At 45.7% G+C, this 21,488-nt stretch overlaps 1 protein-coding gene across 3 annotated transcripts in view; it reads right to left on the reverse strand.

The window, feature by feature from the left end:
* Positions 1 to 1,021: 1,021 nt before the first annotated feature.
* Positions 1,022 to 21,488, reverse strand: part of ERCC6L2 (ERCC excision repair 6 like 2) — a 1,198,109-nt gene continuing 1,177,642 nt past the window's right edge. For all 3 annotated transcript variants that reach the window (XM_086961179.1, XM_086961178.1, XM_086961180.1), the window contains one exon: positions 1,022 to 2,802. In XM_086961179.1, coding sequence (XP_086817305.1) covers positions 1,848 to 2,802 — 955 coding nt within the window. In that variant the 3' untranslated portion in view covers positions 1,022 to 1,847. The remainder of the gene's footprint in view (positions 2,803 to 21,488) is intronic.

The raw sequence follows: 21,488 nt of genomic DNA on the forward strand, positions 1-21,488 counted from the left end.
TCCAGTGAGATTCTCACCCAATACAGATCATGGCAAGAACAAAGACGGTAGCGAAACTTTAAATAAGAAAAGCAAATAGATTTTCACTAAGCAAGATATCTCTATGCAACATAGGCAAGTTACATTTATGAGATCTGTTCTTAAAACTGCTTTGGGTTCTCAAGTTGAAAACATTAATTTCTAACGTATCTTCCTGCTATTCCAAATTCGAGGTGATAGGATACATTACAATCTGGATTAAAATAAAATAGTGTATCCAAAAATGTAGGTTTACTGCCAATTCAGTTTTTGTATGGCTCAACCAAACGTGCTATGTGGATAGCATATGAACACTTTATAGGGAGTCATTTCAAGTTTCCGGGCTACTAAAACATTAAGGTGGATATGGCCGCAGCCTCATGTTCACTAGCCCTTTGTGGGTCATCAGATATATTTGCAGTTTTTCTAATGCTCTGGTGGGTCATTTTTTACCAAAAGGTGCTTTTGGCAACAATGTAATGACACGTCACGGAAGCCCACTCTACATTGTATCAATGAAATAAACTCCCAAAGCTGTGTTTTATTTCTGTAAGTAAAAAAGCAACATCCCCGATGATGTCATAGTTGGCTCCCAGATCATGAGGTCACTGATGATTTTTTACTGTGTGATATGAATGCATGGCAGACCGAGGCAGGAAGAATCCGCCTTGGCAGTCCTGTCCTAAAGAGGACGGCCTTTGACGCACCTTTTAGGATTGCCCAGTGGACGATGGGCTGCCAATGAGTGGTTCCTGAAGAGGGAGTCATATGAGGTCAAAAGGCGTGGGGAAAACTGTGAATCCCCTCGATGTGGAACAATTTACCAGTTTACGGTGGAAATCTCGCATCCAGCAGACTCTAATGGTAATATGATTTTGCAAAACACTGGTGATTAAAGATACAAAATGGCTGGATAACAGTTTGCACTTTTTGAAAAGTATTGCCATCTCTGCCCTGCAGCTCTAAAAATGTTTCTACATAAAGCAAATGCAGATGCGGTGTGTGGATTCAAGTTGTTTTTTTCATTTAAAAAACAAAGCTAAAACAGGCAGATGCATGTTTTCGTTATACAAAACAATATTTCCAACGGTGGAAACCACCAGTCCGACATTATCCAATATTAAGTACAAGTAAACAGTTAATGCATCTATTATACAGTAGAGGTAGAGGTAGAGGTAGCAATATGGAACCTTTCAAGCATCAATAAATGATTTTGTAATCTGAAACAAAATGCATAATGAAAGAACTTAGTTTTGCTTTGATTATAGTGACAATTCAGTAAAATAATTTAAATCAGGGGCTACTTTTAAAAGGCTAAAACAAACAAAAAGAAAACTACAATTCTAACGTTTCTAACCGTGTCCATTATTTAAATAGCATTAATAGAACCAAACACAGGATTATTTCCAAATCAAATTAAGAAAACCATTCCCGTACAAGAACAAACACTGTGAGTAGCATACATCCTTGAACATCTCAGATGCAGCCTTGTAGCTGGAGGGTTTAAAAAGTTTTCTGATTAATTGGAAATAAAAGTGAAATGTGCACACTGTGCTAGATTGGACCCCGTGATTAGCTAAACTCTGGTATTTGCTTAATTCTTTTGCAAATCTTGGCATTTTCTCACATCTGTTCCTACCAAAGAGGACATTCTCATTCACAACTTAAAATTAGAATGGAATAAAATCTGACTAACGTTATCAATTTCTCGAGTCATCACAACCAATTTAAAAATAATCCTTGGCAGGTAAATATATGTAACCATTCTGTATCTGTGTTGGCTAGTGCTTCCAAACAAGCGTACATGATCCTATGACTTCTGCATTACATTAATTGCCAGCTAGACCTTGATCTTCATTATCCCTGGGGTCATATTTTTTCCATAAAAAGTTCTCATTCTTTTTCCAAAGAGAAGTATCCCACTCTTCTTTCTTTTGTGGCACAGTGAGACTTGCTCGTTCACAAACTTCCTCTACTACAGAGAGATCAGTGAGCTTGGTAAGACTCTCATCATTTTGTTCATTGAGTATATCCCAGAAATCCTTTGGTTTGGATTTAGCTTTAACTGCTGATGGCTTTGAGTGCAGCAGTCTTAACGAGGTGGTGTGGCTGCTTCTAGGACTTCTGAAGAGATCATCAAGAATGGCAGTGTCTCCAATTAAGTCTGTAATTACATTTCTCTCAGCAACTTGGCCACCAGCCTTGTTTCCAGCAATTTTCTGCAATGATGGTCTTCTTGGAGAATCTATTTCTAATGTGTTTTCTGTGATCCTTCTTGAAGACGTGTCTTGCACTAACACCGGTTCGCAAATGGGGAGGGGTGATGCCATTAGCTTTTCTGATGTGTGCTCAATTTTCTGTCTGCTATTGTTTCTTGTCCTCCTATTGGTCAATTGTCTTTCTTCAGCACTTCTGTTATTTGTTTCTGAGTCATAAGACAGCTTAACTGTTTTTCTTTTTTGGTGCTTTCTGCTGTAGGAATTTTCAGTCCCACTAGAGGAGAGTTCTACAGATTGGTCAAGAGATCTCAATAAGGGCTTTCCGTCATCAAATTTTGAACTTTTCATTATTGATTTTTGTGCCTGTTCCTCTGCTTTCCTAAAATCAATGGGAGGCTCGGCTGGAAATTGAACAGAAAAAATGTCTTTAAGCTCAGCCCACTGAGATGTATAAAAATCTCCCAGCATTTGCTGTCGATCCTCAGACCTGGCTCCCACAATCTGCTCTGCAAATTCTTCATTAGAGTTCCTATGAAAGTGCAACACCATCTCTTCAAACTGCTTCCTGCAAGTACAAGGATTTTGATACTATTACAAACGGAAGACTTATGGAAACATATGACTTCTAACTTTGCACCTTTCTCACATGAAGCTACTAAAGGAACTTCAAACAATTTTTAAATGTATTACAACTGTGAGACCAAAAAGTCATGTTTAAGTTTAAACAGGCTAGTCAATTTACAATAGGAACATGTTGCAAGAAACACTACTGAGCAGAAATATTTAACTAATTTATGATGTTCTGGAGTATTTCAACATGAAATCAATAATCATGTGTACTACTCCACGACGAAAAGAAGGCAGAAAATAACTGTAGAACAATTTCTGGGTCCTGGTAAATGTCGGGCACCAGACAAAAGAATGCCAATAACACGTATGGCCGGAGTACTACAAATACAGAATGGAGCACAAAGCTCCATGACTGCTCCTTTGTACCCTAAAGTTGACCCAGTTTGTGTGGCAAGAGCCATTATGTGAAAGAGACCCCCATGCTACCCCCTTACTTTGTTTAATCCCTTCAGATTCTTCTAGCAAGTGGACTCAGCACCACCCCTCTCCTCTTTAAAACAGTTGCCCCAGGAAGTTAAAGATTATGGTATGGGAGTATGGTAAGAAGCAGGTAAGTGGAAGATGAAGTAGAGTGTGGACTGGTGCCAATACAAAAACATGCATTGGAGTGGTTCTACTGGCTTTACCAATATCTGTGTGCATGAGCATTCAAAGATAGATGCTAGACGTGGGCACAAATCGAAAGTCATTTTTGAATGATTGTTTAAAACTTTCTAATTCCTTTTTGTTTCAAGATGGCTGATGCACTGAAGCGCACTTTAGATCAGCAACATATCCAGCCAATGAAGAAGTAGGCTGACTCATAGCCCCATGCCCTATAGTATGGTGGGAGGAAGCAAAATGTAAATGACACTACAGCAGACCATTGGATGAAAAGGGCATACTAACTGAAGCCCTTCGAGGTATGTAAATATATATGTATGCATGTTTAAATATTTTCTTTTTCTTCACTATATCGGTACTGTATATATAAAATTCTTTTAATAAAATCTTTTGAAATAAAAAAAAAACATTAACAAAAAAAACGTTTTGGCTGACACCAGAGCACACAGCAGCAAGATGCTGTGGGCCTTCTATATAGTATAGTAATCCAGCTATTTCTAGACATTCCAAAAAACTGCCAACTCTAGAAAAACAGCATGCTCTTAAGCAAAGAAGGTTGAGAAAAGAGATTTCGTGAAACAAGTCAAATTTGATTTACCATATGCAACATGTCAGTTATCACAATTTTTTTCACCACTGACAAATGTCAGTAAAAGGAGGCAACATCTCTGAAAGCTCACAAAGGATATAGACCAGTGCTCTAGCTTTATTGCCTCATATAAGATCAGAAGGGGTCTGGATTGGAAACTAGAAGATGGGGTTGGAACGTAACGTAGGACAACATAAGTTCTACTTTCAGGTTATGGACATATCTTCTGGGTCAACCTGAGTAGTGCAAGGATATAAGGTACTCACAGGCACTAAGCAAGTGCCTGGGAACATTTCTGATTGTTTTGTCTCTTTGCTTTCAAACATTCACTCCACAGTGCATTCCCACACTTTGCTGTTTTTCTCTTCATGCAGTTTTCTATCTTGCTATGATCTCCGGCTTTCCCTCCTCCCCACCTTCGCTCCTGTTTCCTCCTTCGGTCTTTTCTTATTGCTCTCTTTACCTCCTACTTAAGTCTCTATTCTTTTGGATTCTACACTGGTTTATTGCTGCTATGCCATTTACGCACCCAACCTGTTTCTCCTTGGCTGATTCAAATTTAGACCTCTATCCTGGTAGGAATGGGGCTAATTACAATCTTTCCTTAGCAAGCGAGAGGCAAGTAGCAATATTCCTCTAGATATGTGTATTAACAGTTCATGAGCTAATTATTTATAGAAGTTTGTCTTGTATTGATTTATTTACAAGATTGTAAAGCAGTGGTGGTTCTGTGAAGATCTGAGTCTGCTGTTGGTGCCAATCCGAACCAGTGTCTTCAATGTCTCACTGTATGAAATTGGTTTATTAGTTGAGGGGTGTGGAAGCCCCACTCAGCCCCACTCAGGCAGCCACTATAATCCTTGTCAGGGTGAACCACAAAAGTCACTAAATTAACCTGTGCTTAACCCTCTGGTAGCTTGGCACAAAAGTAGTCAGGCTTTTTTCAGAGGCAATGAGTAAAGTATGCATGCAGCACCCAAACTGCAATACAGTGAAAACACAAGAAAAATCCCACACAAATTAAACAGTACATTTGAATTTTTTTAAATGACACCAAAACTAATTGAATCCCATCAGTAGAACCAGAGGTATACATTTTTTAAGTTTTTTATAAAATCTAGTAGGTATCTGGTTGCTGGAGACCAGGGCAAAATAAAAAATTAAGGCTGGCTGCCATGCAGTGCGGGTGGGAGACACAGGGTGGTTTGGGATCTGGTCTTGGCTTACTTTTAGACTTACAAGAAATTTCAAGAAAAAGTTCTGGAGAAAGTCTAGTCTCAGAGGGGCAATGCAGCATGTTGTAGCCAAGATGAGGTCGCCGATGATGGGGAGCCGATGGACGAAGTCATGGAGAACCCGTTGATCATGGTGGGAAAAGCTCGGGCAGGAAAAGCTGGATATTCAGGCCAAGGAGATTGTCGAGCCCGGTGAAGATTTCTACCTTTGGACTTATATGTTTTTCTAGAGCTCGGATTTGCCAAGCGGGACAAGGCTGAAAGCTGTAGCCGAAGAGGGCTTGACACAGCTAGATACCACAGCTGGGAGGCCCCACTGAAGAGGAATTGCTGCTGCAAAGTCAATCCCACCAGCAATGCACCTTCAGCGGATCACCTTGCAGGTAGGTCTAGGTATCCTATTGGCTCTCAGAGCAGTTTTCGATGAAAAATATTCTAGTCACAGATTTTGGATACTGGTACGAGGAAGCCACTCCAGCACCACACACAGGATCCATGACCAAAAGGGCACAATGTTGGGGGGTTAGGACTCACTTCAGCAGGGTTTAAGGACTCAGGATCTCGCTATGTCCATCTAGCTCCCACTGGAGGCCAGTAAACTAGCCCTTGGAGTCCCTCTGGTGGCTGTGAGTTCAAGGAGCAGGTCCAGTCCTCTTTGTTTAGACAGTAGGGCAGCAAGGCAGTTCTTTCGGCAGCAGGGCAGTCCTTCTGATGAACATTCCAAAGGTCCAGGAGTGTACTGAAAAGAAGTGTTGGGGTCCAATATTTATATCTGTAGTCAGCCTTTGTGTGTGTGTGTGTGTGTGGGGGGTGACCTTTTCCTACCCCATGTTCTGGTTCTGGAAAGTTCTTACCTTCTCCTGTCAAAGCTCAAAAACAGTCTGGAGTGGAGGCTAGTGTCATGTTCCTTTGTGTGTTCTGGAGGCAAGCCCGTAGAAGTGTAAGTGGGGCAGTGCACAGCTCTGCACCCAGCCATCCTGGCAGGATGGCCCATCTTGCCCACATCGAGTCCCCTTTGTGTCATTGAGAGGAATACACAACCCCAACAACAGAGGTATTTACAGTCATGTGGCCCAGGATACTAGTAGAAGGCACAAATGATTAGGACAAGAAAATGCCAACTTTCTAAAAGTGAAATTAACAGAATTGTGACTTAAAATAAGACTTTACCATTAAAGAGGATTTTAAATTACAATTTGTGTTGAAACAGCATATCTCGGTCTGCTCAAAAATCCAATGTTACAGAAAAGGGGGTGGTGATGAACAGAGTGTCTGAATTAAGCAGACCACTCTTACCCAGTCCAAAGATCAGGGCTTGATCCATCACCGTTTTTTAGCTCACTGCACCATCCCAGCTCAGAACCTGGCTACATGCAAATTAGTCTGTTCCTGTCCCAGTGCATGATGGGAACATGGCAAACCAAACTACCAAGCCAATTCTTATACTGGGAAGGAAACAAGCTACCGGGGACCGGTTTCTGGCATTTCAGCCGTCTTCGGCCCGGTTTGCTTGAACCCTGATGGTGCAATGAGCAAGGGACTCACATCTGAGTATACCCTTCCACGCTTATGGTGGACAAAATGATTCAGAAAAGCGGGTGGTGATGAACAGAGTGTCTGAATTAAGCAGACCACTCTTACCCAGTCCAAAGATCAGGGCTTGATCCATCACCGTTTTTTAGCTCACTGCACCATCCCAGCTCAGAACCTGGCTACATGCAAATTAGTCTGTTCCTGTCCCAGTGCATGATGGGAACATGGCAAACCAAACTACCAAGCCAATTCTTATACTGGGAAGGAAACAAGCTACCGGGGACCGGTTTCTGGCATTTCAGCCGTCTTCGGCCCGGTTTGCTTGAACCCTGATGGTGCAATGAGCAAGGGACTCACATCTGAGTATACCCTTCCACGCTTATGGTGGACAAAATGATTCAGAAAAGCGGGTGGTGATGAACAGAGTGTCTGAATTAAGCAGACCACTCTTACCCAGTCCAAAGATCAGGGCTTGATCCATCACCGTTTTTTAGCTCACTGCACCATCCCAGCTCAGAACCTGGCTACATGCAAATTAGTCTGTTCCTGTCCCAGTGCATGATGGGAACAGGGCAAACCAAACTACCAAGCCAATTCTTATACTGGGAAGGAAACAAGCTACCGGGGACCGGTTTCTGGCATTTCAGCCGTCTTCGGCCCGGCTTGCTTTAATCCTGATGGTGCAATGAGAAAGGGACTCACATCTGAGTATACCCTTCCACCCTTATGGTGGACAAAATGATTCAGAAAAGGGGGTGGTGATGAACAGAGTGTCTGAATTAAGCAGACCACTCTTACCCAGTCCAAAGATCAGGGCTTGATCCATCACCGTTTTTTAGCTCACTGCACCATCCCAGCTCAGAACCTGGCTACGTGCAAATTAGTCTGTTCCTGTCCCAGTGCATGATGGGAACAGGGCAAACCAAACTACCAAGCCAATTCTTATACTGGGAAGGAAACAAGCTACCGGGGACCGGTTTCTGGCATTTCAGCCGTCTTCGGCCCGGCTTGCTTGAATCCTGATGGTGCAATGAGCAAGGGACTCACATCTGAGTATACCCTTCCACGCTTATGGTGGACAAAATGATTCAGAAAAGGGGGTGGTGATGAACAGAGTGTCTGAATTAAGCAGACCACTCTTACCCAGTCCAAAGATCAGGGCTTGATCCATCACCGTTTTTTAGCTCACTGCACCATCCCAGCTCAGAACCTGGCTACATGCAAATTAGTCTGTTCCTGTCCCAGTGCATGATGGGAACAGGGCAAACCAAACTACCAAGCTAATTCTTATACTGGGAAGGAAACAAGCTACCGGGGACCGGTTTCTGGCATTTCAGCAGTCTTCAGCCCGGCTTGCTTGAATCCTGATGGTGCAATGAGCAAGGGACTCACATCTGAGTATACCCTTCCACGCTTATGGTGGACAAAATGATTCAGAAAAGGGGGTGGTGATGAACAGAGTGTCTGAATTAAGCAGACCACTTTTACCCAGTCCAAAGATCAGGGCTTGATCCATCACAGTTTTTTAGCTCACTGCACCATCCCAGCTCAGAACCTGGCTACATGCAAATTAGTCTGTTCCTGTCCCAGTGCATGATGGGAACAGGGCAAACCAAACTACCAAGCCAATTCTTATACTGGGAAGGAAACAAGCTACCGGGGACCGGTTTCTGGCATTTCAGCCGTCTTCGGCCCGGCTTGCTTGAATCCTGATGGTGCAATGAGCAAGGGACTCACATCTGAGTATACCCTTCCACGCTTATGGTGGACAAAATGATTCAGAAAAGGGGGTGGTGATGAACAGAGTGTCTGAATTAAGCAGACCACTCTTACCCAGTCCAAAGATCAGGGTTTGATCCATCACCGTTTTTTAGCTCACTGCACCATCCCAGCTCAGAACCTGGCTACATGCAAATTAGTCTGTTCCTGTCCCAGTGCATGATGGGAACAGGGCAAACCAAACTACCAAGCCAATTCTTATACTGGGAAGGAAACAAGCTACCGGGGACCGGTTTCTGGCATTTCAGCCGTCTTCGGCCCGGCTTGCTTGAATCCTGATGGTGCAATGAGCAAGGGACTCACATCTGAGTATACCCTTCCACGCTTATGGTGGACAAAATTCAGACACTCTGTTCATCACCACCCCCTTTTCTGAATCGTTTTTGGCCACTATAGGTGTGGCAGGGTATACTCAGACATGAGTCCCTTTCTCACTGCACCATCAGGATTCAAGCAAGCCGGGCCGAAGAAGGCTGAAATGCCAGAAACCGGTCCCCGGTAGCTTATCTCCTTTCTGGTGAAGAATTGGCTTGGTAGTTTAGTCTGCCCTGTTTCCATGATGCACTGGTCCAGGGACAGACTGATTTGCATATAGCCAGGTTCTGACCTGGGATGGTGCAGTGAGATAAATAACGGTGATGGATCAAACCCTGATCTTTGGACTGGGTAAGAGTGGTCTGCCTAATTCAGACACTCTGTTCATCACCACCCCCTTTTCTGAATCGTTTTTGGCCACTATAGGTGTGGCAGGGTATACTCAGACATGAGTCCCTTTCTCACTGCACCATCAGGATTCAAGCAAGCCGGGCCGAAGAAGGCTGAAATGCCAGAAACCGGTCCCCGGTAGCTTGTCTCCTTTCTGGTGAAGAATTGGCTTGGTAGTTTAGTCTGCCCTGTTCCCATGATGCACTGGGCCAGGGACAGACTGATTTGCATATAGCCAGGTTCTGACCTGGGATGGTGCAGTGAGATAAATAACGGTGATGGATCAAACCCTGATCTTTGGACTGGGTAAGAGTGGTCTGCTTAATTCAGACACTCTGTTCACCACCACCCCTTTTTCTGAATCAAAAATCCAATGTTAGCACTTATTAAATGTAATAAAGTAACCAGTATTAGGCAATGGGAGAGATAGAGAGACTTTAGGAGTTTTTCACTGCCAGGAAATTTAAAACGTAAATACACGTTTTTAATGCCAGTCACCTTGCACTAGGAGGTGTTATGCCCCACCTTAGGGGTGACTTTTAAGTATTAAAAGGAAGGTTAAGGCCTGGAAAATGGCATTTAAAAACTGCACTACAGGCTGCAGTCGCATGCCTGACACATGCTTTAAAGTGCTACTTTAACTGGTGGCACAATGAGTGCTGTAGGTCCACTAGTATCATTTAATTTACAGGTTCTGTGAACATGTAGTAACATACACTAGGGGCTTACACTTACATTACATGTGGTAATCAGGTGTAGGCCAAGTTTATCATGTTTTAGGGAGATAGACATACACTTTAGCACTGGTTAGCAGTGGTTAAGTCCACAGAGTCCTAAAGCCTACAAAAACAAACTTGCCAAAACAGGAGGGGGGGGCAAAATATTTGGGGGAATACCACGCCAAGGATGTCAGATCTAATACTCACCCTTCTACCATTTTAACCATGCTCTTAATTAAGGTATGAACATCACTATCTTGACTGGATTGAGTGGATGATGGGGTCTATTGGCTATGTCCTCTGGAGAAATTTCACCCTTCAGAAAATCCTGACACTGGCCTACAAACATACTGTGTGAAAATCCATCAAGCCTATTAGAATTCTGTAGTAAAGAGCTATTAAATTATATTTGCATATGTTTGCTACCATACTACACTTTTTTAATGACCTAGGTTGCACCAAGCTCAACTAGCGTTTACTTACCCCCAAAACAACTGATATGTCTGCAATGTGATAAATAGGAGAGCTCAATGCGATTTTTTTTATGCCTGTTCTTGCAATTTAGGGGTGAACTGCTGGGGCACTATGCACTCATTATTTCCACATGAGGATAACGCCAAAACTGGAAGGTAAGAACAAACAAGCTGAAGATGCTTAAAGAAAAAAGAAAGAAAGCACACACAGAACTTGAGACAAATAATTCCTGCTTCTAAACCTTGGTTCTCATTGGCTGGGAGCAGCTGGGACAGCAGAGATCTAGAACCAATGGATTGGAAATGGACTTGGCAGAAAGAAGCACTTGGTGCTCCGCTTGACTGTCACAGACCACACGGCTGCGCCAAATTGGATGAAGTGGGAGTCCTTTTAAAGGCGCTGCCCGAGAAGGTATATGCAGAAAAGGGGGAAAGTTGAAGCGCTGCAATACAGCTGACAGTTCTGTACAGCAAAGACCAAATTGGGAAATACAATCCTGGATTACTGTTCACTGCCTTACCACTGGATCTCTGTGTGTTGTTTAGAGAGTGTCCTTGGCCATAAGACCTTGATGAAATAGCATCATGGTTGTGTGAAGCTTTACTGAATAAGAAGCAGCAGGAACTCTCAAGATATGGCACACCCCTGCTGCATTGATGGCTGCCTTTTACGACCACAGTGAGATCCCCTTCTCTTCCCCTAACCTTAAGAAGCATTATTGATGATATCTGACTCGAGTTGAAGGTGCACTTTTGAACAGCTGGCAGGCTGCAAGGGCACTGTAGGAAGGTCAGAATGGTGAATGTCTGAGCACCATTGGCAGGCGGGGGTGTGACTGGTGTGTCCACTTGAATGGTATAAGAGACAGATTTAACTGATGTGTAGTGAATGAACCTGAGTGAATGTCAGGGAATCACAGGAGTACAGCTAGATGGTTGTAGAGCCTTTACAGGATCTTCAGCTGAAGCCTGGACAAAGAGTTCCTCATGTATACTAAAGAGTTGGAGAGCTTAGAGTGAGGCAGATTCACCAAATGCAAGGAAACAGGCAGAATACCATTAACGATGAAACATTATCCACATGTGCCTGAGTGGGCTGACTGTCCATCGATTGAGCTGTTTGTTGAGCCACTGCTTATCAACAGTTTTCAACATGAAGACCTTTTCCCCCCTAAAGAAGGCACATCCTTCGCCAGCCTGTCCATCAAGACCTGAGTCTGAACCTAAAGCTACTTAATGACAGAGAAATTGATCTACAGATGAGAAGACAATCTGGATCTCTAAAATTGGGAAATCCTTAGACTTACCATGCAAAGGTATGCCAGCTTTCAAGTAACAAATAATAATACAGACTCTATCCTTCTAACTATGGCCTGCTTAGATAAGAGTCAACCCAGTTCATGCAGCACCATGTACAAAGAGTTCTTTAACCTTACAGAACTCTTTAGTCTTATCTAGATATTAAAACAAAGGCTTTTAACATCAAGTTGCTCTCTGCAGTGTACATCGGATTTTGCAATAAAGTGGACATGGTTCAAATAGAAATTGAATATATTGCTTGGTAGGTGAGTGTTTAAAGAAATTGTATTATGATGGAAACCTGTGAATGGCTCATCAATGAACAATGCCTTATCTGGTAGAGACTTTATCTAGCTGCAAATTCCTTACCATAGAATTATCCCCAAGTGTCAGAATGGATCTGGAAATTTTTTGTGAGTAATAGCCTAGTGCACTGGTAGGTGGCATCATTTGGCCCGGCTTGCGTTGTCAGCATCGTTGGCACCAGAAGTGATGTATGTGGTGCCTATGTAGGTGCCACCCCAGTGCGCTGACGTCAGTTTTTTTGTGTGACTTTCCACGCCAAGAGCGAGCACGGAGCCTAGAACAACGCTATTGTGTAAAGCTAGGTCCCTGAAAGGAGAACAGCAATGTCCCAAGAAATCAGTTCGCAGAGCAGGGAGGATGGGTGGGTCGGTAAGGAATCTGCGGCTATATAGATTCTCTACAAGATAGGGCTTTACCGAAGGTAAGTAAATAATTCACTTATAGAGACTTACATCTTCAGATTCTTTACCTTAAAACAAATACCCAAGCAATACCGCCCTGGAGGTGGGTCTGCAAAACAATTTCACACCAAAAACTCCTGCAGGACCGAACGGGCAAAGAGCCTGTCCAGACAGACCTAACTGTCTAGGCAGTAGTGCTCTGTGAACATGTGCAGACGCCCACATTGCTGCATGGCAGTTGTCTAGAACTGAAAATCCACGTGCTAATGCAGAAGTTGCTGCCTTCGCTCGGGTGGAATGAGTGTGCAAACCCTCAGGGTTTGCTCCTTGGCCAATGTGGAGAAGAACTTAATGCAGAGTATGATCCATCAAGAAATGGTTCGCTTCTTCATGGCCTTCCCTTTCTTAGCTCTGACATACTCCACAAAGAGTTGGTTGTCCACCAGAACTCTTTAGCCGAGTGGATGACGACCAGCCGCCTGAAACTGAACTCAGACAAGACGGAGGCCCTCATCCTGGGCTCTTCACCCTCCGCCTGGGACGACTCCTGGTGGCCCCCCCCCCCGCCCTGGGCAGCGCACCCAAACCGACAGACCACGCACGCAACCTGGGCTTCATCTTGGACTCCTCCCTCACCATGACCAGACAAGTCAACGCCGTCTCCTCGTCATGCTTCAACATCCTGCGCATGCTACGGAAGATCTTCCGGTGGATCCCCACCGAGACCAGGAAGACGGTCACCCAGGCCCTCGTCACCAGCCGACTGGACTACGGCAACGCCCTCTATGCCGGAACCACCGCCAAGCTCCAGAAGAGACTCCAGCGGATCCAGAACGCCTCAGCCAGACTCATCCTCGACATAGCCACATCTCCGGACATCTGAGAGACCTGCATTGGCTTCCCGTCAACAAAAGAATCACCTTCCGCCTCCTCACCCACGCACACAAAGCCCTACACGATCAAGGCCCCAGCTACCTCAACAACCGCATCAACTTCTACGCTCCCAAACGACATCTCCGATCAGCCAGCCACGCCCTCGCCGCCGTCCCCCGCATCCGAATAATGACAACGGGAGGAAGATCCTTCTCCTACCTGGCCGCCAAGACCTGGAACTCCCTACCGACCGACCTGCGCCTGACCCAAGACCACCTCTCCTTCAGGAAGAAGCTCAAGACCTGGCTATTCGAGCAGTAGCAGCACTCCCCCCCCCCGCGCCTTGAGACCCTCCGGGTAAGTAGTGCGCTATATAAATGCCTATGATTGATTGATTGATTGATTGATTTTGCGCGATCAAGGCATAGTGACAATGTTTCTTTAGGTCCAGTTGGTGGAGTCGCTCCTCTTTCTTAGAGGGATGCATCAGGGCAAAAAACATGGACAGGGTGATGGATTGGCCTACATGAAAGGGAGTGACCACCTTTAGAAGGAAGGATCTCTGGTGCAAAGGACAAACTTGTCGGGAAGATGTTGAGGTATGGAGGCTTAGATGACGCTCACTGTCTATCCGGGCAGATGTTGTGGCCACCAGAAAGGCAAGGAGCCTGATAGGACAGTTGTGTAGCGACTTGAAGGGAGTGCACATGAGAAAGGTGGGCACTAAATGTAGGTCCTACTGAGGCATGATAAAGAGTGAAGGAGGGTACATATGTTGGAAACCTTTCAAAAACCTATGTACAATAGGGGATTTGAATGGGAATGAGTTATCTGGCAACCTCAGAAATGCCAAGATGGCAGAAAGACAGCCTTTTAAGATGCCAAAAGCAGATCCCTGCTGGGCAAGAGAAAGAATCTGGCTTGGCAGTTCAGGCTGACTGTACCCACAAGTAACAGGGTCAAGACTGATTTGCATGGCCTGGCACCAGCCAAGATTATGGTGTAGTTCGAGTGCTCCACCCGGGCCCTGATTAAAGCCCGCCATATCCTTTCTGAATCCTGTAGCCGGAGCCCCATAGCATATCACGTGGATCCCGGAACGCTGTCCCGGGGCTGGGAAAGAGAAGTTGTTCCGAGACGAGGAAGGCCAGCTCTCTCATTCGCTGGAGCGAGTGGAGTCAACGTGGGGCGGAGTCATACACTTGACACGCCCAGGCTCGGATCGCGAGGCCCGGGAACAGAGCAATCGAGGTCCGCAGTGCTTGGTTCCGAGTCGGCACTCATCTGTGACCCTGTAATTTCACCCCTGGGAGGCCGCGACTGCCGGAGACCACAACCGGAGATCTCCCATGAGTCCGGAGGTGCCGTGCTGATGACAATAGTCACGGACATATAAGAAGGTGTGATGCTCCCGTGCGGCCTCGGGGGCAGAGGCCGGAATCGAGACGATCGGCGGGAGCGGCCTACCATATGAGTCCGAGGGGGGAGGCGGACATAGAGCCCAAGGTCGCCTTCCCACACGGAGCTGCCCCAGGAACTCGGCCCACTGATGTGGAGTGAAGGATTGTCCCATTAACAGAGTGGTGAAGGCTGGCTCCTGGCAGCAGCCCACATTAATGACACCTGAGTGGCAGGGGCATTATCTCTGCAATAATTTGAGCACCTAGAGAAGACATCTAGAGGCAACATCTCGACGCTTCATCCTTCATGCCCCATAGCAAAGAAAATCCTGATTGGAGAGTGGTTCGGGGCCCAGGAGGGTGAGAGTCTGTGAGACCTGGGGACATAGTCATTGCCGAACTGACGAGTAAGAGGAGAGATCCTCATCCTGTGGCTCCCATGGGAGCTGGACAGTAGGAGGCCTAATTACCCACTGAAGCATCGGGTGAGGTGCTGAGACAGACTCTGAGGGGATCTTCCACCCTCCGGCGATAGTAAATACCACGCCATAGTGCCGGCACGGACTAAGACGAGCCCACTGTGCAACACCTGTGAGAGGAACTGCTGGCTCGTGGGGGAGACCCCCCCAATAATTGAACACCGGCCCATGAGAAATACCTGTGGTGACCCTAGGGAGGGGGTTGGACTACACTGAGTTGTGCTGGACAGTCGTAATGGCCTACAGAGTGGTCCCGGCCATGACAAAGCCAAAAGGCGCCCCTCCCTCAGTGTATTCAAATAAACTGGATAAATATGCCATCCCGCGTCAATCGACATCTGATGATGGAGCGACCTGCGATAAGGAGGCGTCAGCGGAGCCATCCCTCAGAGCTATTATGTCGGCCATCCAAGTTTTAGGTAAGAACTTGATGACGGAGATAGACAAGGTCACGATTGAAATGACTTTGAGGAGAGCGGACATGCACAAGACCTCGGAGAGCATCACCACGACGGAAATGAACATAGGGGAGCTCCAATCTACAACCGTAAATTGGAAGAAAGGGTACAAAAATTGATGCACCAGCACAATCAAATGGCCCTGAAGATGGAAGACCAGGAAGGGAGGGCCGGTCGCAATAATATAGGAGTGGTTGGGGTCCCGGAGGGGGCGAAGGGCCCAAGCATGGATCTCTTCATAGAAGACATCCTCCTGAACTATCTTAAGCCGAAAAGACTATCGACCCTTTTCACGGTGTAAAGAGGATATAGGGCACCAATCCCCATGCCGCAGCCCAGGGGCCCCCGCACGATAATAGTCCGGATCCTAAATTTCATGGACTGAGATGCCATCTTACAAGTGGCTAGGGTGCATGGAGATCTCTCCTACGAAAACTTGGTCATATGATGCTTTCCAGACTTCACCATGAAGGTACAACAGGAGAGGAGGGAGAGGAGGGTCTGGAGGGTCCTGATGAAGGTGGTCTTCAATGCTGTTTCTTTCCACCGAAACGCGCTGGCCAAATCCTTGTAAAACCTTACCCATTGGGGTTCATGTCGGACAGTGGAGAAGTGTGGCTCAATGATTAGAGCGGCAGACCCTGATGCAGAGGTCTATCCTGGGACCAGGGTTCAATTCCCCGCCTCAGCGGGTCTTGGGCTCAAAATTCCACAGACCTGATAATTCTTGCCTCGGTGCCTATTCCAATCATTGAGTCCCACTCTGCAACTCTGGGCAATAGCTTGCTTAATCTCCACAACGGCCCCCACAACGCTAAGGATGCCTGGCCTCCACCTTGGGGGTGCCCAGGAGTGGACGCCTCGCAGGGAAAGCCAGGATGGGTTCCACAGTGGTATTCGTACAAGCGCCTTGAGACCCTTGTGGGTGAGTAGTGCGCTATACAAGTATCAATTTACAATTTACATTTACAACAGATAAAGAAAGAAAGAAATGTGATTTTGAGTAAATTAAGTGGTGTATGGGTACGAGTGCGGATGAATGGTTGTGATTAGGGTGTTCTCTACCTGGAATATGAGTTATTAGTATGTTGTAATTGTAGAATTGTGTTTAGAAATATGTATTTAGATGAAAACAAATGATTCTTGAAATGAGAAAATGATCTTTTTTATAATGTTGTAGTGAGGAAAAAAGAAATCAAATGAAAGAAACAATAATTTAAATAAAAAATAAATGCAAAAAAGTAAGAACATTGTGACGTGTTGTTGCCCTGAAAGTCAGAGGTTGTACCCTGAGAGAATAGTTTAAAGGTCACGAGGGAGCTCTTTTCATTATTGTATTTGCTGGTTCTTTCCCTTCTTCTCCCTGACCTAAAAGTAAACCTTAGAGGGGGTCCCCCAAAATAGCTACTTGGCAACAGGAGAGGCACACTATTTCGAATGGACTCTTTCAGGGAGGGTGCCACAAGGCGCGAGGGATATCAGACCACTCGCCTGTGGAAGTTCCAATGTACGGGTCGGTTCGGGACCGGCCTCTCCCACCGAGACTGCATCCTTTCCTATTACGGGACCAGGAGTTTCGAGATCGTTTTGGGGAACGCACTGAGCATTATTTCCCTGAAAACGCTGGTTCGGTGCAGTCTGATTGCATACTTTGGGAGGCATACAGTGCGAAGATCTCGAGCAAGAGATACTAAATCTGGAGCGAGCACTTGGCGCCAATCCTGGGGGAGAGACCGAACTCAAACACACTCAAATTCAAGCAAAAACTCACAGGGATATAGAGGAAAACACTGCCCGAACACACGCGATTGCCACACAAAGGAAGGTATATGATTTGGGCGACAAACTGATTGCCTGGCTGGAAAGGAGGGATAAGAGTCGCACTGGTTCTCTGAGATTAGGACGGCTGAGGGCGTACTGGGCGGTTCATCTGCAGAATTGACAGGAGTCTTTACTAAGTATTACGAGAACATTTACCAGTCACAGTCTACGCAGGGGGGGGGAAGATTGTGTTGATTTTTTTAAAGACGTGACTCTGCTGGCGCTTGGGACGGAAGATAGGGAGGCGCTGGAATCTGACCTTAATATAGAAGAAGCAGAAAGTGCCAGTGCCGGCCAGCAGTTACAAACGTTTGTAACTGCTGGCCGAGACTCTGTTCCGTGGCTTTATGACCAGATCGAATGCGGCATTGGACTAAATCATATTGATCCTTTGTGCCATTGCACTTTAGGCATAGAATCCCCATGCCTGGTAGGACAGTGCACCTATAATCTCCGCTTCTCCGTATTGATAAAGACCCGCCGTGACCACCAACAGGGGCACAGTAGGGTCGAAACGTCGACGTAATCTTTAGGTCCAGAATGGCCCGGTTTCCACAACAAGGATGAAACTGTAGTTTCAAATAGAACTTTGGCCTCCCCATCAGAAATAATTTTAGATATAATATCCTGTTAATATTGTATATATTGCGCACTGAGTCACTTTTTCACTATGCACAAATGTCACTAAAAAGTATTTTGTACATGACTTGTTTTCATTTTGATACAAACAAACAGCTCATAACGGAATGAAGTAATTCTGATAAAGATTAAGCACAGATTTAAAGAATACTAGTTTTGTTTTTTCTTCTTGTGTGTGTTGAGAGCATCATAATTTCTCAGTATTTCATATATTGTATTTTGAAGTACTAATAGATCTACCCGACAGAACCGCTTTTATTTTTTAAACGTCTATATCACCCAGGTTCTGAGGGACACAGGGTTACCCCATTATTTGAACTATTATATGGATAACAAAGTCAGAGGACGAGTTCACGCAATTAAATTTGCTGGTCCAGTTAGACTACGAGATGACATGACTTACTGGAGGGGGCTGCCTGTCTCCCTTATGGGCAGATCTGTCCTCTTTAAATGATGGCCCTCCCATGTTTACTCAATGCAGTCCAGAATACTCCATATCGGTTACGGGAGAAGTTCTTTCATGCAGTTGAATCCAAACAGCGTAAGTTATTATGAGGAGGTGGCAATCCTAGGATTGCGCCCAAGAAGCTCCAGAAAGGAGTTTATGAGGGAGGACTGGCAGTCACAGATAACAGGAAACATTATTGGGCCTCTCAACTTAATAATATTAACGGATGGGTCTCCTCACCGCTTAAGGAACCGGCATATAAGGTGGACAAATTGGCGATGAAAAACAGAAGCTATCTGGTGGAGCATTATCGAAAGGGCCGGGGCAATGCACACCTCCTGACACACACATGAACGGTTCTTGACATATGGCATAAGGCAACAAAAATAATAGTCTGGGAGGCAAAACTCACGGAGCAGACTCCTCTGTGGAAGGGAGATTATCTGAAAGAATTGAAACAACTTTGGGGCTTCCAGAAATTGAGGCTAATAGGGATTGACACACTGAGAGATGTCTGGAAGGGAGGTATAATGATTGCATTCGATACTCTGGGGGGGATTCCTTAGATACCGGCAACTGCGACATGCACTCCACTATCATCTGAAAGAAGGGACTGTGATACCGGAATACTCTCCGTTGGAGGACAGGCTCCTCCTAGACCCTATGATCGATAAGGAGTAGTTTCTGTCCTGTAACTCCAGTTCTGTAGTAGGGGTATCTCTGTTATAGTCATAATCTAGTGAATAGTCCCACCCATGTGCGTGAACCCCGGCAATCAAAAATAATCTCTTAAGTTGTCAAAATAATGCAGAAACTGCAAAGACACTTAAGAGAGAATTTAAAGACAAATAATGCAGCCTATATCCACAGGCTACACTGTCCAGTACTTCAACTAGAAATTTCACCACAAAACACTACACATAATACAGCCTGCCAGTTTCTACCATAGAGAAACTTGCCTCCCCCAGTAAAAGACTCTGGAATGATAGAGAGGAAGGTAGGGACAGACAAGCCCCATAGGCTGCCATTATGTGGCTTAAATAGGATACTGTGCCTTTAAGAGAACTTTCCAGAACTTCTCCCAGTATCCCAGAATGCATAGCAGGTCCCTCTACTTTCAGTTCTTTTTGAAGGCGAAGCACGCCAGACCTGTCGCATTCCTTACATGATGAAATATCTCCACCGGGGAGGAGAGCGGGCGCTTATGACTATAACAGAGATACCTCTACTACAGAACTGGAGTTACAGGACAGAAACTACTCCTTCTGTAGTAGGGGATCTCTGTGTACAGTCATAATCTAGTGAATAGAATGGCAAGCCCATCCCCACACCAAAGCGGCGGTGGAGAATAAATACATAACGCCACTACTGTGCGAACAAATTCCGCAGCGAAGCCTGCCCAACCTGAGCGTCTGCCCTGGCGTCAGTGTCCAGGCAGTAATGCTTAGCAAAGGTATTAACCGACTTCCAAGTGGCTGCATTGCAGATTTCAGCAATCGGCACGTTACGGAGCAGAGCCGTCGTGGCAGCTTTGCCCCTGTTGGAATGAGCCTTAGGCTTACCTCCTAAGGTCTTATTAGCCTTTTGGTAACATAATTGTATGCAGGACACAATCCACCTAGAGATGGACTGCTTAGAGGTCGCAAGACCCGTCCTGACCGATCCATAATTGATGAACAGCTGGTCAGACCTACGAATATCTTTGGTCTTATCCAGATAAAATTTCAACACCCTCCTAACATCCAGGGAATGGAGAGACCTCTCCGCTGGGGATGAAGGGTTCTGAAAAAACGTAGGCAAAGTTATGGTCTGGTTGACATGAAAATCAGAAATAACCTTGGGAAGAAATTTAGGGTGAGTACGCATAACAACCTTAGCAGCATGAAACACAGTATAAGGTTCCGTACAACACAACGCCTGAATTTCACTCACCCTGCGGGCCGATGTAATGGCCACGAGGAACGCCGCCTTCCAGGACAGGTGCTGCAACGAAGCCTTATGAATAGGTTCAAAAGGCTCCTTCATCAATCTGGACAGCACCACATTCAATTCCCATGAAGGCGAAGGAAGCCTGACAGGAGGGAACACTTTCTTCAAGCCTTCCAGAAAATCTTTGATCACAGGGATCTGGAAAAAGGAAGTCTGTGAAGGGCATTTCCTGTAGGCAGTCAATGCAGCAAGATGAACCTTAATGGAATGAACATTAAGGCCAGACTGCGCCAAATGTAAAAGGTAAGGAAGGATGACATCTTCCTTACAGGTCGTAGGGTCATGGTTCTTAGACTGGCACCAGATACAAAACCTCTTCCACTTGTAAGCATATGAAGTCCGAGTGGAAGGTCTCTTAGACTCCTTCAGTATGTCCATGCAATCCTCGGGCAGATTCAGATGGCCATATTGCACTATCTCAGGAGCCATGCCGCCAAACTCAAAGACGAGAGGTTGGGGTGTAACATCCGTCCCCCGAACTTCGTGAGAAGGTCCGGCCTGCACGGCAACCGAATGTGAGGAAGGAGAGACCGGTGAAGTAGGTCCGTGAACCACCACTGCCTGGGCCACTCCGGAGAAATGAGTATCATCCGAGCCCTGGACCGGGCCAGCTTGATGAGCACCGCCGGAATCAGGGGAATGGGAGGAAAGGCGTACAGAAAGCTGTTCGTCCAGTCGATCCATAACGCATTCCCCAGCGTCCCTTGCTGGAAGTACCTGGAGGCGAAGTCTCTGCACTTGCCGTTTTCGGCGGTGGCGAACAAATCTACGTCTGGAGTTCCCCACCTTGCGAAGACTTCTCCTAGTACTTCGTCGTTTATGACCCACTCGTGGTTTTCTTGAACCAGCCTGCTCAGTGCGTCTGCCTGAAC

Source organism: Lissotriton vulgaris, chromosome 3_1 (assembly GCF_964263255.1).
Source record: "Lissotriton vulgaris chromosome 3_1, aLisVul1.2, whole genome shotgun sequence".
Lineage (NCBI taxonomy): Eukaryota > Metazoa > Chordata > Amphibia > Caudata > Salamandridae > Lissotriton > Lissotriton vulgaris.